This window comes from Galendromus occidentalis, unplaced genomic scaffold (assembly GCF_000255335.2).
Source record: "Galendromus occidentalis unplaced genomic scaffold, Mocc_1.1 scf7180000077464, whole genome shotgun sequence".
Taxonomy (NCBI): Eukaryota; Metazoa; Arthropoda; class Arachnida; order Mesostigmata; family Phytoseiidae; genus Galendromus; species Galendromus occidentalis.
In genome coordinates this window covers 981217-996844 of record NW_003805452.1, presented here as the reverse complement: position 1 = coordinate 996844, position 15628 = coordinate 981217, and the positions used below count along the sequence as shown (strand labels likewise).

The window sequence follows — 15628 nt, the reverse complement described above, 5'->3', positions numbered from 1 at the left end:
TGTGGTTTTCCCCCCAGGGACTTACCAACCCGACAGGTCACTAAGAGATTGCCGCCCACTCGCGAAGTCAAGAAGCCCACAGACTTCGGTGCGCTTGCGGGTTCCCGCCGCTTGTTCAGACATTATCGCTAGGGAGCGAGGAATGTAGTGTATACCGGGTGCTCCCCCACTCGATTCTTCGCTACTATTCTCGGTATTCTCGGAAACGCTGAGTTTCGAAGAAAAAGAGTTGGGGACCTCCTTTTCGGATGTCAAATCGAAAATAAGGATGGGTCCACCTCCCCCTTTTTCTTCTAAACCAAGCCGTTTTTTGAGGGAGATAATCAGGAAAGAAATGGACGCTCCTTCCTTCATAGGGAAAAATCGAGTGTGAGACTTCCTCTCGTGGGCATCAACCCTGATTTAGCGGGCAACATGGTTTCCCGAAGGGAAATCAAAAAGCCAGGGGGTTATCCATCGCACTTTTTCCATCTCACCGTTTCCAAGACCAAAACAAAAAATCCTGGGACCGCCCTGTAGACCCGAAGCTTGTGGCTTTCCGTCTGGCTTTCTCCGATGAGTTTTTCCGATTTAGGCGAGACTCTAGAATCACTGCGCTCCGGAAGCTTGTTCTCATCTCATCACTGATGATTCCCGGGGGATCATATCCCATATCCAATCGATCCTTTGGAGCCCGGGTTGGGAGATTAAGGCCGGGACCGAGCGATATATCACGAATTCCCTCGTCGTCGGTCTGAGAGAGCGAATAATGTTTCGGAATTTCAATGCTGTTGGCATTCGGCAGGACGCTGCAGAACAGAGAAGGAATCGGATTCTGTCGCGAAGACCAGGCAGCGTTATCAGGAGCTCTCGTGAAATCAAAGCCATCACAGGCAATAGCGAAGGCACGCCTTTATTCTGTGCTATAAGAACTCTATTCACGCGCGGCTTCGCTGTCCTCAGGGTCGCCACTTCTTCGTGGTTTCCGTATATTTCCCGTCCGGCGGCTGGTAGTTCTTCAATGGCGGCGTTTCAGTCACTGCGTCTATCTTGAATGGTATTAGCGAGAGATCGGGTTGCATGGCGGCATCGTATAGTCCCGGATCAGCTTCTTTCAGGTCCTCCAGAGCAGCGTTCTGACAATGGAGCATGGCGGAGATGATCTGCGAGGGAGCGAGCATTAGCTTGCGAGGAGTCATCGCTGGAGAGATTTTAGTATTCGGGATCCAAACAGACATTTCGATGCTTCGGGACTCGGACCTTAGTTTCGTCTTTATAGTAGGCAGACTGCACCCTACTCCAAACTCGGATCAGATCTTGTCGAAAAGACACGATATTCGGGGGCAAATCAGGGAGTTGACGCTTCCGATCGGCGAGCTCTCTCTGGAGCTTTGGTGATACTTCCATTTCGTCGATCGGTTTCATTTTTTTAGCATGTTTCTTCAACTGCCTAAAACAAAGAGCCAGAAGTCAGCGGTGCCGGGTCGTGTGAAAATTCGAAACTCCACGGAACTTATCTCATCGTGCGCAAACCTGATGCCTTTCTCCAGTTTGCGAATTTTCCGTTGTTCGCGCATCTTCAGGAGCGCAGGATCCATTCGCCGTCTCTTCCTCATAGGTTCAGCCCACAGCTGCGACGAAGTGTGTATATTACAGGCTCCATTCGGGAGAAGATTCCGATAGCAAGATGGAACGTATCGACTGAACAGGGAGAGCATGGTTTGAGTTCAATGAGCTCACATGCGATCCCGTGAAAGTTTGCGAAGTCGGTGGAGGAGGAGGCTCAAAATATTTAGCCCCCCTCTCCGCTTCTCGATTACGGGATGTCGTCTGCTAAGATATTCGAAATAGACCGGGATAGCGATAGCGCTGGTGCCCATTGTAGACTATGGAGAACGCCTAACCACCTTAGTAAGAAGGTAGTCTAATACGACTAGGACAGCGCGGGCAATTCCGTTGTGGCGATGCCGATAGATTTCAAATTAGCAACTCGGAGGAGCGATCTAAGCTTCCATCACGCGGATTCATCATTTCGACTGGGGCAGGAAAGTGCTATCCAGTCGTGGATGATGGAGGAGCTGCACCTGTACAATAACGGAGCCGCGCCTCGAGTCCGGCAGCGCAGCAGGTCTGGGAGATGCGGCGAGAGTATTCGCCGGCTGCGTCTTTCTTGATCGGAGATCGGCAAACACTGACTGAGTTCTTTTACCTACCAGCTACCAGGCGCGGGAATCTGATACGAGAGACGAGCAGGAAGCCCCCTTGCTTCTCACTACTGTCGAACCAGGCTTGGGAGCGCGGATATTCTGCAAACAGGAGAGCCGCGACCCGCGACCCATCAACGTCGATGGGTACAGTCAGGCCACTTCTACAGAGAATGGCGTTTCATGCTTCTCCGATTACTTCAATACTTGAACTCCACGTCCCAGATTGTCGGGTCCCGGAGTCTGTGGTCTACCGCGGGGAATCGGAAAACGAGCGCGAAGGACTCATTCAATTCCAGTAAAGACAGTAGCAGCTCTTCGATGAGTTTGGCTTTAAGACTCGAATAGTATCGCTGGAGCATCCGCTGGTTGGAAGATGCTTCTTGTGAAGCCCGTCTCATGCCATGCCATGTCGGCGACGTCGCGCCCAACGCTCCAGCGCGAGATGATCGGAGGAGTTGATGATGATCTGTCCGTTCACACGAAGGATAATTCCTCGTGAATGAAGAATAGAAGTCTCAGTTTTCGATAGAGCAGAACAGGACAAACGCAAGCCTTAGCCATCTCGGAGGACACTCAGACCTATCTGCCTCTGCCATGATCCCCCCGGCATAACTCGTGATTGTGATTCCTTCGCACCACGGCCTTAAATTCTCCCAAGGGGAATGTATTCTGCTCAAGCTGTACCAGAAATCTCGACGCACTATAGGGAATAATGGAAAAGAGGGTATGTATTCACCACCTCTTTGGCAGATTTTTCCACCTAACCCGCCGAGGTCGATCGGGGTGAATTTCCAAACCTGGAGCGATGAGATATCCCGATCCCGATATACCTAAATGTATTCGATATCATTTGTATCAATGACTCCAATCAATATTCACGCGCTCAGAACATCCTTCGGGCCTCTCTTACTTCTCACCGATGAGAAATCGAGAAAATTTGTCTGCGGCGATTCCCTTCCGAGCTTCCACCAGTCTCGTAGATTCGCTCAATGGATTTGCTCCCAGTTTTCGGAAGGGAACCCCGCTTGAATATAGGAATCTCAATAGAAGAAAAAGGTTTATGGTAGTCCGAGCGCTCGTCAGAGGAGATGCGGCATATCTTCGGGATGGAACGACCTCACAGATTTTCTTAATCTAGATCAATCTGAATTCAATTCAGAATGCAAAAACCTGAACGCCTCAGTATTGCGCGGAATGCCGCCAGCTATTCGACGTCACGCGTCAACACGAAAATCGTTCGCAAGAGAGCATCGATAAGTCCCCGTTGGCGCCAGTGGAGACACGGAGGCTGGAGGGAATATTGAGAGCATGTGGAATCATCCCTCATCTACCGTTCCAGACGAGCGCTGCCGCTCATTCCTCGAAAGCACCCTCGAGTCTGCCGGGAATGCTCCGGCTGATTGGAGGCTATCGCACAGGTGCTTTGGGTTGGCTAATCCAGAAGGGAATCTTGTTGCCGCTGAGGTAGTCTTCAAACGAAATCGGGACCCTCTCCTGTTATGCGACTGGGAATAATCCCGAAGCAGATATTGTTCAAGTCCTGATGAGACGGAAATATTGGAGATTTCGCAAAGCTTTCACAGGCATGGCTGCCCTCAGAGATTTATTTCTGCTTCAGTTCGGCGAACCACCGCTTCGGCAGCTCTGCGGGAACGATTCGGGGAAACCAGCCAAGACACGCCACTCGAGTCATGCATGATCCGAGGAGATCGTGGCGGTGATACGGGACCAGGATATATGCCCGAAATCCAAGAGACCATGGGGATTTCTCGCTGAGCTCCGCATCACTGGATTGAAGTTCTGCTCAAGATTCGTCACGCGGGGAGGGATACGGTTCGGGTGACGCTGTTCCGTGGGGAAAAGATTTCTTTCAGAAAAAAAGGTCGCATTTAGAGAACGCGAGGAGCTGACTGCAACAGCTTTATTGAATGATAATAACCATCACCTACGGCACTGTTGCTCCAGTAGCCGACCTTGCAGCCACTCGAGGATTCGTGCACTGGAGCAAGCTAACTTGTAGCTTGCCTCCGAGCCTCCGAAGCATCATGTCGTCAAACCCTGAGTGAATAGAGAATCTCGTTTTGCTCGCTAGGTGGAAGTACTACGTGAATAGAACGAGAAAGATGATCACTCTCCACTCCTCGTGAACACTCGCAGGAGCCCGATGCCTCCGGGGGTCAGATATACCTAGTAACCTTCATTCAGTGAACGATTTTCCTCCAGAGGCATCCGAGAGTTGTCTTTCCACAGCCGTATCGCTCGAACCTAGAGCCGTTCAAAGTCAGACTAGCCGGCTGAGCGACTCGTCTTTGAGATATCGGGTCGTTCGTTGCAAACGAAATATGTACAGTGGGCACGTGAGCAAGAGCTTGAGATTGATCCGAGTATCTATTTACATGCATGGTTCAAGAGGAAAATCTTCTCAGCGGTTATATCTTATTAGCCTAATATAACCTATCCTACTGAGAAGGAGGGGGAGGCTGTTGGTAAATTGAAGCCGCCGCCGAGGGATCACTGAGCAGCAGTGTTTGTACAGGATGACCAACAAGAGCGGGAGTCACTCCACCTCCTATTGACGACGGGATCGGTATGCCCTGTAAGTTGACAACGCTGACTAGCACATCATAGTTGCGGTAGAGAGCTAACATTTCGATTTAGCAAGGAGGACAGACGATCGGACCTCGCGCGCGAGAATGGAGAATATATTCGAGAAGTCGACGTTAAATCTGAATGTGGCTTTCTCAGGGTGTTCGGGACACGATCCTTAGACCATCCTCTCGGGAAGATGCCCCTAGGTCTGGGCTTGGAGGTTGTCTCCCACGCTGGTACCTACTTGAGCTTGCATTTGTTTGAACTTATCGGCGGCCCCGTTCTGCACCAGCTGCTGATGATGTTGCAATTGGATCACCTGGCCGTTCACGCTCAACATCTCAGTGTTGTTCGCTGGAAGAATCAAACGCTACATGAGGAAATCGAACACGTTGGATGATCTAGACTCCATATCGAACTGGAGCTCGAAGGCTCACCGGCATGATGTACGTCCGAGGCTGACTGAGACCAATATTCATGTGACGGAGAAGTCTCACAGTATCCAGGCGGCGCTTGGACCGGTTGACCCGTGTACCTTCAAAGGGGACACTTCCATTAGCCCATCGACTTCCCCGATTGTGTTCCCAGTCCTGGGAAGGACGACCAACACCGGATGCATATAGATCTTAAAGGATCTCCAGGTCTGCTTACCGGAAGAAGGGGTTCTTGAGATCTAGAGTATTACGCGCTCGCACCTGAGTCCCCCGAATACAGATTTCGATGTCGACATCGTAACTTTGACGCTTATTAGCCATTAAGGTGCAGTGGCCGTCGAGATATTGTCCCTTGGTGACAATCATCGGCTTGTCGACAAGGCATCGTACTTGATACCAGTGAGTTAGAGGTTGCGAGGGCGACGTAGACAAGTAGACGGTTTGTTGACTCCCCACGAAGGCCACGTCGAACCAAAAGGCTAAACCGTGCAGCTCACCACTCTGAGTGACAACAAACTCGAGAGGAATATGAATTTTGTGCAAATCCACCTCGTCGGCTTTCTCGAAATTTACAGAGTGCACAACCGATTGCGCCAATAGGATGCGCATGTCGAATGTGTCGACGACCGGCTGGTGGAAATATTCCTTCACAGCGGAGTCACGCAAACACGTCAGGTCAACACCGTGGAAGGAGTTCTGACACCAAAAATTGGCTTTGTTCATCTGTTCCATGAACAGTGCAGCGTCGGTAAAAGGAGCGACGTGGAGATCTCCAAGCGTTGGGAACATTTTTCCGCCGGGTTTCAAAAACTTCTTCGCGTGAACATAGCTTTCAAGCATGCGTTCGTTGTACAGCATGTATCCCATCGGTTCCGAAATGATCAGGTCCACCTTCTCTTGGAGAACAACCTCTTCGACTTTCCCCGGGATGAGCTTGATGACATTCTGAAGACGGTTAGCATAGACAAGGCTCTCCGCGTGTTTGGCCATAGACGACGCTTCGATACCGTAGACGCGAGCAGCACCCGCTTGAGCGGCGAAAAAGGATAGTATCCCGGAGCCGGCTCCTACGTCTAAGATCACTTTGCCTCTGAAATCCTCGACGTTGCTCAACACTGCCCGTTGATAAGTCGCTGTTCTCCAGTAGTCTTGCATCATGTTCTGCTGCTGGGATAAGTATCCGTAGAATTGGAAATACTGAGACGCAGACGATTCCTCAGTGCGTTCCGAGAACAGACTGTGATCCTCGCCTTTCTGATACCTGTCGATAAGAATCGTGAGAGGTGTCATACGTACTTCACTCATCATCATCAATGAAGATTGATGATGAGGATGATGATAGCGCGAAACATATTGATGCAGCCATGGCGCGCCTCAGCGAATGGGGCTCTTCAACCTACTTGCTGATGAGGTTGGCAAGGACTTCTCGTTGTTTCTGATCCTCGAAATGAACGAGCAATGTGCCTTTTTGATGGTTGACGACAAATGCTGTACTACCTACGCGCGACACATCGCTATCCTTGAACACTTCCACTTCGAGATGAGCGTTTGCGGCTGGAGTGTTGACATTCGAGTCTGAAACGCAGCGATTGCTTGAATTCGGCACTTCGATGTGTCGCCAGAGCCTAGACAGATGAGGTGATCGAAGCGACACAGAAGAACTTGAGTCATGTGGGGATAATCCGAGGCAAAACAACTCTCTCAGAGCAGATTCTCGGCTGTCGACATGGTTTGATCTACAATTAATTATCGTGACGGCCCTGCGGGCTGGAGCTCACAAAAACGTAGCACGAAAATAGGCGACTTTTTCCCCGCCGAAAGGCGGCAGCAGAGCGTGTGATTCGACAATTCCGCTCGGCATATCTCTCGGTCTCCAGAGCAGGTGGGGAAACATCAGCGATGAACGAAGCCCTGGACTCCATGGAGAAACTCACCTTTGAAAAATCGTAGCAGGAAATTCTCCGTCTGATTAAGAGGCTGCAGTCTCAATGAACCATCTTCTTTGCCAAGGAGTTCACCACCAGAATTGAGGTGCGACAAACGAACACCGGTGAAACTGATCGCGGTTGCCATTCTTCAGCTCAGATTCCGATTATCCGAATGCAGCTGGAAAATCACTATCAAGCCTGCAAGTCACGCTCATGCATCGCGGAACGACTGCAATTGTCGCACATAGAGATCAGCAGTCTCCTACTCACGAGCGGCACACGATGAGCGGGCGGGTTTTTACGGCGGATCGGTCAGACGGGCAGCGAGCGTGCTCCTCCCGTACAGATAGGCGAGCAGATGGGCTTATTGGCGAGCTGAATGACGGAGGAACCTACGATCGCGAGGAATGGCGAGCGATTCGAGGACCGAACGAAGACCGGAGGATCCGCAAAGAACGACACTGCCTCAAGTCCGGATGAAGAGAGTATGGGCAGCAACAACACACGAAGTGCTTTTTCCTTCTGCTAGGCGTCTGCTTCAGTTTCGGACGGAACAAATAAAGAGAAAACTTGAGCGCCGAATTCAGAAGTCGTTCCGGTCCCGTAACTCCAGTGGGAGATGATCGGGGATCTACGCAGGTACGCGACTTCGTTGCTCAAAAGACATAGATTGCATGAGTGTCTTGAAACTCGTATGCGAGGTGTTGATTTTTATCGAGGAGCGGATCGATGTGGTGGTTCGTCGTTGTGATAGACACATGGCCTCTAAGAATGACGACGAAGACGATGATGACGATGGACATAACAACACCCGCAGAGGAGGAGAGAGAGCGCCCCACACATTCGTCGACAACCACGGCGCTGCGGCCGCGACTGGTGGTCCGATTCGGCCTCTAAAAAGACCGCGGTTTTCAAAACCTTCGGCTTACGCGAATCTTCGAGAACCCCCTCCCCCAGGGAAATTGGTGCGTTCCCCAAAAAAGATCCTTTATACGCCCCTGATAGGTAATCATCATCTGTGGGAGAGTGTTTCCTGAGGGTACGGCCGGTAGGGAGAATATCAGCAGACAGCAGACAGAGGAAAGTTCTCCCTGCTCTATATTCCCCCGGAGGCGGATAATATTCGGAATACGGGACCTTGCTTCACGAATATGTCCTTAAAAGCGATGGACCAGGAGTCCAGTGACAGCCAAAGCTGAGATATGGTTTTCCACTATCATGTCAATTCTTCGAGAAACCAAGATCAGAAAAATTCTCATCGCTCAAGCGCTTTTGCAGAAACTGTCTGAGTGAGGAGCTCCGAAGTGCTGAAAATCCTCTCCAAGGCTACAGTGGTGAGCAGGATGATTTCCAGTTCCGGGCTCGGGATTCGGGGAGAAGGCTTGAACATTCGCGCAGTGCAAGGACTCCATGGTGGGTAATCGTCATCAGACATCATCGATTCACGCTTCACGCGGTATTCCTCCGCCGATGTGCCTCTCGACGAATCTAATTATCATTTCGAATGTCCGACTGCATGCTGCACCAGTGTTCGAGGATCTCGCCGTCGATTCTGGTGGTTGCCAGAGCGATGATCCCCATTGGCATCCTTCCAATGTGCCTGAATTTCCCCTAGGAACGTTCTTTCAAAGCGTCGAGGCTCCCCTCGACTGGGAGAAGGAACCTCAACGCGCGCGATGCGTTGTCGCCGCTTTCGATAGCTCGACGACACACAACATCACTCGGTACTTGCCGACGGATGGGTTCTGCGGGAGTCTGAGTTGAGGATGCCCGAATTTGTAGGAGCCCCAGTTAGTGGAATCCTAAATCGGTGGAAGGCCGAATTCGGGAAGCCCCGATTCGTGGGAGCTATATTCATGGAAGCCCGCGTGGAATCTGACGAGCCGGGATGAACCTGCTTTCGATCGAGAATGGTAGGAGGACGATTGCGAATGCATACGACAGAGGCCCAGATGATGCTCCTCTGGTGGGAATGGAGCTTTTCGATTCTCTCCGGAGTACAGCGTTCCCGTTTCATTCGCGCGGCGATATCTGTATCTATCGTGCGAGCGATTTCCCTTTCGAAACTAATCAATCTTCTCGAGACATTCTCCTCGCTCGAGCTGCTTGTTATGCAAGCCGTTCGTTACGCGAGACCTCTCTTTACTGGCATTCAATGAAGTTGGAGTGACAGTGGAAATGACGCGCCTCCGACGCGAGATGTCGCAGCGGTGCTTTCCTGCAACCTCAGAGAAGACATTCATGTGCGAATGTACTCTGGGTACCGCTCATCTTCCAGATATTCCAGATTTTTGTCTGAGAGCAGCGTTTGATGCGTTTCACGGCTGAACTTGGAACGGGGGCGGGACACCTGATGGAATACGTGATAACCGTTGGTTTCAATTCGAAGTGAAGACAAACTGTTGTGGATGCTCTATCCTTCATAGGCTGTGATTAAAGCGCACAAGGCGGGGTATGAGGTCGTACATATATCTGGCACGTTGTCGTTTCCACCTTCTCCACGTCGTCTGGCTCCCGCCAATTCGGGCCTCCTCAATTCCGGCTCCCAGATCCCAGAGCTCCAGGCTTGACAGGTGTCGTCCATCGGGTCCATATGTACCTATATCCGATGATGAGCGTCCATCATCATGATCGAGATGATTATCATTATTGAGCTCTGGGCCGGGGATCTCTACGGGATGATATGCACGATTACGCAGGCAGTTCCAGGTGCGCTGATCCTCTCGGAAAACGCACGGTTTCAGAAGATGTATGCATGGTATCTCGGCTTTATCCGGTTAGGCCGGACCGTCGAATCAAAGTCCCGATATTCCATTGTATATTCATGAGGATTCCATAGTATATTCATGGAACAAATGTGGCATGACCTCGCGAATTTCCGCCGCCACCGGGACATCTATCTGCCGAGGACTCGACCCGAGGGTGTGCTTCGACCTTCTCGAATCGGGACGGTTCCTCCGGTCGCTCTCGTACCGAGAATTACCTACATATGACTTTCCGAGGAGGCACGTGCCCCGGAGCAGATCCGCCATGAATACGAATCCACTTCCCCCTCACGACTCTTCACTCCAAGATGAATGGGCAGGTCGAGACCACCCAATTAATCTCGGAGGAGCACTGGACTCTCGGGGCCGACCACTGGACGGAGTCGAAAGCAGCGCCCGTCAGCTCCCTGGGCAAAGATCACCAGTCTCATCGCAATGCTCCTTTCTCGTTGACAGATCTCACTTGTGATGTCTTTCTCCATGTGGAACGCCTCTTCGGCGGAATAAGCCTCGATAGGACCTCGATCCTCGATGCCGGACCCTCTCGAGAGACGTTCACTTCCGAACCCTCCTCCCCTCCGAAGTAGCTGTGATGGAAACGGCGAATAGGCAGTGGAGAGAGGAGTGATTTCATGCCGGAAAGGATACTCGCATTTAAATCAGAGAGGAAGTGCAATGATGGGGAACGGACCGCCGGGGACTCGCTGTGGGTTTTCGAGCCTCTCTCGAGTTTCAGATGCGAAATGAGCTCCCTTGAAATTGAGAGACCCCCGTGAAAATTGGAGGCCATGCAGCAGGACAACGTCAGTGACACAGGAGCGTCCCTGGACTCCGGCGTCTGCCAGTCGATTGAACAACTGGAAAACTATCTCAAGTCAGATAAAACGAAGAATGTAAGTCACCGAACGAATCATCCTTCATCCATCGGCCATGATGAGCCCCCTCCCAGGGGAGATACCGCGGTTGACGCCTATACGGTTTTGATGGCCGCGGGTAGACGTGGGTAACCCTATGGGTAATCCCGTTAGCTTGGTTTCTCGAACTCGCCGACAAAATTGGTGTTTCTCAAATTTGCCGACTCTCATCAATTTTCTCTCATCTCTCTCCAAGGCAAAGAAGTTCCTTCGGACAGCGAGAATCGGTTCAGGCTCTCCCTTCCGACGGCGATTCTGGACGGAAATTTGCAAATATCACTCAAAGATTCCCCAGAGTGATTCCTTCTATGACAACAGAGCCGGGTGAGACTTGACGGGATTCCTCAATGGATACGCTTCAAAATTCATATATCTGAGTGAGAATCCAACTTCATGGAACGATCTTCTTCCAGGAACGATGGTATGGCATCCCTCAAATCGCTACCAAAGTTCATCGATCCGGCTTTTGCGGACGATTTTTGGCTACAGGAAGAAGGGATGTGAGTACCAATGAAGGTTCGAGGGGAAAAATATATAAGTATTCTCGTTCGTTGAGAACTCGATTGCTCATCAAAGAGCTCGTACAAACTGGCTTGACTCTGTGGCACGGTCCCGTACATATCAGAGGATGATTTGAGCACATCACGCGCCGTGACGGGCCCAATCGTCTGGATCACGCGGTCCGTGGAACTTTGATCGACATGGCGGGGATATCTTATAGATCGTCACACCTTATGGCCGCTCTGATATCGCTGAAGGCGGTCGGGATTGACCAGATCCTGCTTCTTGCGATTCTCACGCGAAAATTGTATTTTTTTTCTTTCGCAGTTCGCGCTTATATCGTATAATCAATACAGTCGGTATATCCTATACACATGTCATCTACGCACCCCTACTCTACCCGGTGACTGCTGTACTTCTCCATTTCTTGCCTCACCAGGAAGCTTACAAGTGAGTTTGAGCCTGTTTTCCAGAACACAACGCCATTTCTCGATGCGGGGGGACTTGCGCGACCGAGAGCAGCTCTCGAGTCTCCCGAGCTCATCAGTCTTGGTGGCTACCTTTCGGGGGAAAGCCGGCTCTATCCATGAGGGAATTATCCTGATATGTTTACTCCTCAGGGCTGTCTGTTCCCTGATGGATAACAATCGCGTCCATCATCTCGACCAAACGCCCAACATGTACAGCCGGACATCGATGACCTTCCAGAAACTATCCCGGAAGGTCTCACCGAAAACTTATAGATGGATCGAAAACTCACTTTCAACCAAAGAAGATGAGGTTCGTCCGCAGCCTGCCACCGAAAAGGATACCTATCTATCGCGCTGCGTCGTCGACCCTCATACTTCGCGATTGAACTCAGACCCCTCTACATTCCCTTCAGATTGTGCAATTTTTCCTCACCTGGCCCTTGTGGATATTCCGAGGTCTGCCATTGAAATACATCATACGGGTTTTCGACAACTTTTTGCTCGAGGGGACGCGAGCGCTTTATCGAAGTTCGTTACTGATCTTGATTTTGTACTCGCAATTCGGCGATGGCATTGCGAACTCGAGCACTCCAAAATGTGAGTTCTTGGCTAATATGATCTCGATCTGCTTTCATGGAAGAGCCATTTCCGAAGCCGACAAGCCGATATGCTACTCTTGATGCTTCTGTAAAAGTTTATGAATTGCACGCGCTGTATTCCTTACCTCAATTATTTATCATCGAACTGCAGCGCTCGATGTTTAGATGTTCAGTTTTTGCATGAGTCTTCTTACTGTGGAGTTCGCTCCATGAATACATTCTACAGTTGGAATCGGAAACAACTTTTCGCCGAGTCGGAGCATGCGAACCCGAAGGAGTTTCACAGAACGACTGCGCAGATCTTTCCGTAGATCTATCCGAGGTTTGTCTTCGAAACGACTGAGACTTTTGGAGGTGGCTGTTGTGATGAGAGGGGTGATGGGCGCGAGTACTTAAGGCTTGGAACATCGGGGAGCTTCTCGAAACAGCTCACGGGATTCCCCGGAGAAACGATCTCTCCTGGTCTGAACCGCCTCTAGCTCAGCGATCCTCAGTCGATTGCGGAAGAGTCTACTCGCATCTTTTCTCGCTTCGCGGATAAATTTCCTAACTCAGAAGAGCTTCAAGCCGCTTATGGGAATCCTTGCTTCAGTGTAGATGATTAGAGCTCGGACTGGATCCGGACGAACTCGCTTCATGAAGCATAGAAATGAGAGAGTATGTATTCCTACAGCAACCCCCAAAGTGAAGCGCAAGTTCGAAATGGCACCTCTGCTGCTGGATGGATTGGTTGCGTTCGTTCGTAATAGTCTACCATCACTGTTGTCCGAGGAAGAATTCATAGAGAAAGCTTACTCTATCCGAGGATTTTCGTCTCGCTTGCTGTCAAAGCTCGCATCGTCCCTCAGCATACCAGCGATATCCAACCTTGCGTCACGGCTGCCGCTGGACATATCTACATCTAAGGAAATCGTCGTGAAGCAGGTTCGTGATACCTCCTCCATTCGATGCGCCCATCTCGTCTTAGGCATCTTAGTCGAGCACGGCGTTTTTAGGATCCTCGGTTCTATCGGATTGAGTTTGGAAATTCAATGTCTCATCTCCGCTCGCTAGATCACGCTCAACACATTGGATGTATCTGTACTCTACTTCGTGTCCGAAATCCAGTCCTCCATTGCGAATCAGTTCCAGTTGGAGCAATTGTGGTCTCATCTGCCTGACCGATACACAGTTGTCAAGCCTTACATTGTATTCACATCGAACGAACATGGCACATCTTTACGGTGAGGGTAGCCGAGGTTCCTCAGCTAAAGTGTCAATTGTACCTATCTATTGTATTGTATAATTGCTTTATCGTGATGGCCCGTTTGCCTCGGAAGCTTTTGGATTCGCATGCCTAATCAGCGCCGCCGATTGCTGCAGGAATTTCTTCCACATGGTCGATGCCGTCGAACCTCTGGTCATACTCGTGAAAACTTCGGAGGCGGATGTTTTCGGCGCGTTCTGCTCCGTAGCGTGGGGATCTCGGAAGAAAGGGCAAAAATTCTTCGGGACGGGAGAAACGTTCGTCTTCTCTTTCGGAAAGAGTGAAACATTGAAAGTCTACAAGTGGGTCGGTTATGGCGCCCCTTGTGATGTGAGTGCCAGCGTCTCTTCGACATTGCGCCTCCATGGAGGAGATCGAGGGTATTCGGGGAATATGCTGCGTAGCTCAGCTGCGGCTCTGGTCGCGGTTTCCAGCTCGAAATTCACTGGAGTTTATGTGCATTTTCAGACGGAAATCTCAGCCGGACAGCAGTTGTTCCAATGTTCGGTCGACGGCCTCGATATAGGATGCGGTGCTCTACACATACCGCTCGACATGAATACGGGACGGAGCGATCGCTCATCAACATTCGACAATGAGCCGCTGGCGAGCAGCAGGGATTTCAAAGTGATCGCCTTTGAAGCGATAGCATTCGAGTGATCATTCCAGAATGATCACTCGTGCCTAAAAGATCTCTGGATATGATAGCCTTGAAGACCGATAGAACAGCAAGGCGGAATTTACATTTTTTTCTACATTAAGCATGCTGAACAAGCCCGAAATCGGCTTGTTCGTTCTCGTTCGTACTCACTGTGATTCGTTTCGTGTCGGCGCGGGGAGGGGAGCCCAGCGGATCGAAGTCGAGCGCAATAGTCTCTGCCGACTGGCGAAGTTTTTTCGATATCGATCAATCATCTGACTACTCGCATGTGAGAAGTGTTCGACCACGGTCAATGGCACTTCCAGAGTCTGCCCATGTCTCAGTCGCGAGTCACTCACCACGGCCATCGTATAAACTCACGCCCGTGGAGCGCCACTGATGCCATAAACGATTGCCAATACCTTTCCGAGAGCTCAGCGCTCATCTCGAAATACTCGGACGCCAAGCGTCCTCGACCCCGTGGCCTGAGACCGGGATCCTCGTCGCTCAGCGGGATCGGAGGGAGCTCTCCCGATTCCCACAGGAGAGGAACAAACGTGCTCTCATGAGATGCAACATTCAGCATCTTATATCCAACAGGTAGTTGACGGAGTGAAGCCTCATCGTCGATTGTGTCAAGGGGGGGATATGACGACCCATTATACGAGGATAAATTAACTCTTCGAGTGCAATACTAATGCATATGTAGAAGCGAGCGGAGTCTTCGACTCCTGATCTCTATTAAGTACTACTTAATAAGTAGTTGCCATGTTTCTATTATTCTAACGTTGAACGGGCTTTGTGTGACAGACAGCGTAGAAGTAAATTGAAGAGATGCCGAATAAATATCACATGATGCACCCACAGGTCCGATCAGTGATTTTCGGGGGAGCTCCTCGTCTCTGCTCCATGCATACTCAGAAGGTCCTCTTTAGCATCGACGGATTGAGTGGATTCGAGTCTGGGGATTCGGCAGCGTACGAGGTCGCGACTGACCGGCTGACGGTGCGACGACACATCAGCGCTGGAGGACGACTGCAAGGAGTGGCAGCAACAACATAAAAGAACTTCGGCGCGAGTCTGATGGGGCGATGTCCCCCTTTCTTCTATCAACCAATAGGAGGAAGCAACTAGGCTTGAAATGAGTAGTATTTTTAGAACAGGTTGTCACTCCGTACCGCTCGCGTGTTCCCAACCGGAGCAGGGACGATTACTCTGTTTCAAGCGTCGGTGGAGGTGACAAGCTGACCTGGTGTTTAAGAAGAGGTGGAGCTCGCTCAGCCTCCGTAAAGCCGCCCTAAATCATTGATCCCCCGGTGACAAGCACACCTTGAGGGAAACAATCGAGCTGTGTGC

At 50.8% G+C, this 15628-nt stretch overlaps 3 protein-coding genes across 3 annotated transcripts; 1 reads left to right on the top strand and 2 right to left on the bottom strand.

Annotated features, from left to right (window-relative positions):
- Nucleotides 1-876: 876 nt before the first annotated feature.
- mRpL40 (mitochondrial ribosomal protein L40) lies at nucleotides 877-1739 on the bottom strand. The gene is made up of 3 exons (XM_003744315.2): nucleotides 1513-1739; nucleotides 1240-1429; nucleotides 877-1142 (listed from the first exon to the last, which is right to left on the bottom strand). Exons 1-3 carry the CDS (start codon nucleotides 1695-1697, stop codon nucleotides 939-941), a joined length of 579 nt encoding a protein of 192 aa, XP_003744363.1. The 5' UTR covers nucleotides 1698-1739; the 3' UTR covers nucleotides 877-938.
- A 2335-nt stretch (nucleotides 1740-4074) lies between these two features.
- On the bottom strand, nucleotides 4075-7636 carry Art4 (arginine methyltransferase 4). Its single transcript, XM_003744314.1, has 7 exons — nucleotides 7408-7636; nucleotides 7144-7326; nucleotides 6610-6784; nucleotides 5427-6470; nucleotides 5213-5310; nucleotides 5020-5129; nucleotides 4075-4780 (listed from the first exon to the last, which is right to left on the bottom strand). The coding sequence occupies exons 2-7, from the start codon at nucleotides 7280-7282 to the stop codon at nucleotides 4646-4648; spliced, it is 1701 nt and encodes a 566-aa protein (XP_003744362.1). The 5' UTR covers nucleotides 7283-7326; nucleotides 7408-7636; the 3' UTR covers nucleotides 4075-4645.
- Nucleotides 7637-10569: 2933 nt separating this feature from the next.
- sky (GTPase-activating protein skywalker) lies at nucleotides 10570-14603 on the top strand. The gene is made up of 11 exons (XM_003744376.2): nucleotides 10570-10795; nucleotides 11013-11140; nucleotides 11230-11316; nucleotides 11645-11767; nucleotides 11938-12097; nucleotides 12201-12384; nucleotides 12613-12708; nucleotides 13060-13310; nucleotides 13440-13609; nucleotides 13749-13962; nucleotides 14101-14603. Exons 1-11 carry the CDS (start codon nucleotides 10691-10693, stop codon nucleotides 14290-14292), a joined length of 1710 nt encoding a protein of 569 aa, XP_003744424.1. The 5' UTR covers nucleotides 10570-10690; the 3' UTR covers nucleotides 14293-14603.
- Nucleotides 14604-15628: the final 1025 nt, after the last annotated feature.

Coding starts and splice junctions, on each gene's coding strand:
- Art4 (XM_003744314.1), bottom strand. CDS start 7,282: ATGGCAACCGCGATCAGTTTCACCGGTGTTCGTTTGTCGCACCTCAAT. Junction 6,785..7,143: donor CCTGCTACGATTTTTCAAAG/GTGAGTTTCTCC, acceptor GCTGCGTTTCAG/ACTCGAATGTCAACACTCCA. Junction 4,781..5,019: donor TCAAACAAATGCAAGCTCAA/GTAGGTACCAGC, acceptor GTCAACTTACAG/GGCATACCGATCCCGTCGTC.
- mRpL40 (XM_003744315.2), bottom strand. CDS start 1,697: ATGCTCTCCCTGTTCAGTCGATACGTTCCATCTTGCTATCGGAATCTT. Junction 1,430..1,512: donor AAACTGGAGAAAGGCATCAG/GTTTGCGCACGA, acceptor TCTTTGTTTTAG/GCAGTTGAAGAAACATGCTA. Junction 1,143..1,239: donor ACTATAAAGACGAAACTAAG/GTCCGAGTCCCG, acceptor GCTCCCTCGCAG/ATCATCTCCGCCATGCTCCA.
- sky (XM_003744376.2), top strand. CDS start 10,691: ATGCAGCAGGACAACGTCAGTGACACAGGAGCGTCCCTGGACTCCGGC. Junction 10,796..11,012: donor AGTCAGATAAAACGAAGAAT/GTAAGTCACCGA, acceptor TCTCTCTCCAAG/GCAAAGAAGTTCCTTCGGAC. Junction 12,709..13,059: donor TTTCCGTAGATCTATCCGAG/GTTTGTCTTCGA, acceptor GTATTCCTACAG/CAACCCCCAAAGTGAAGCGC.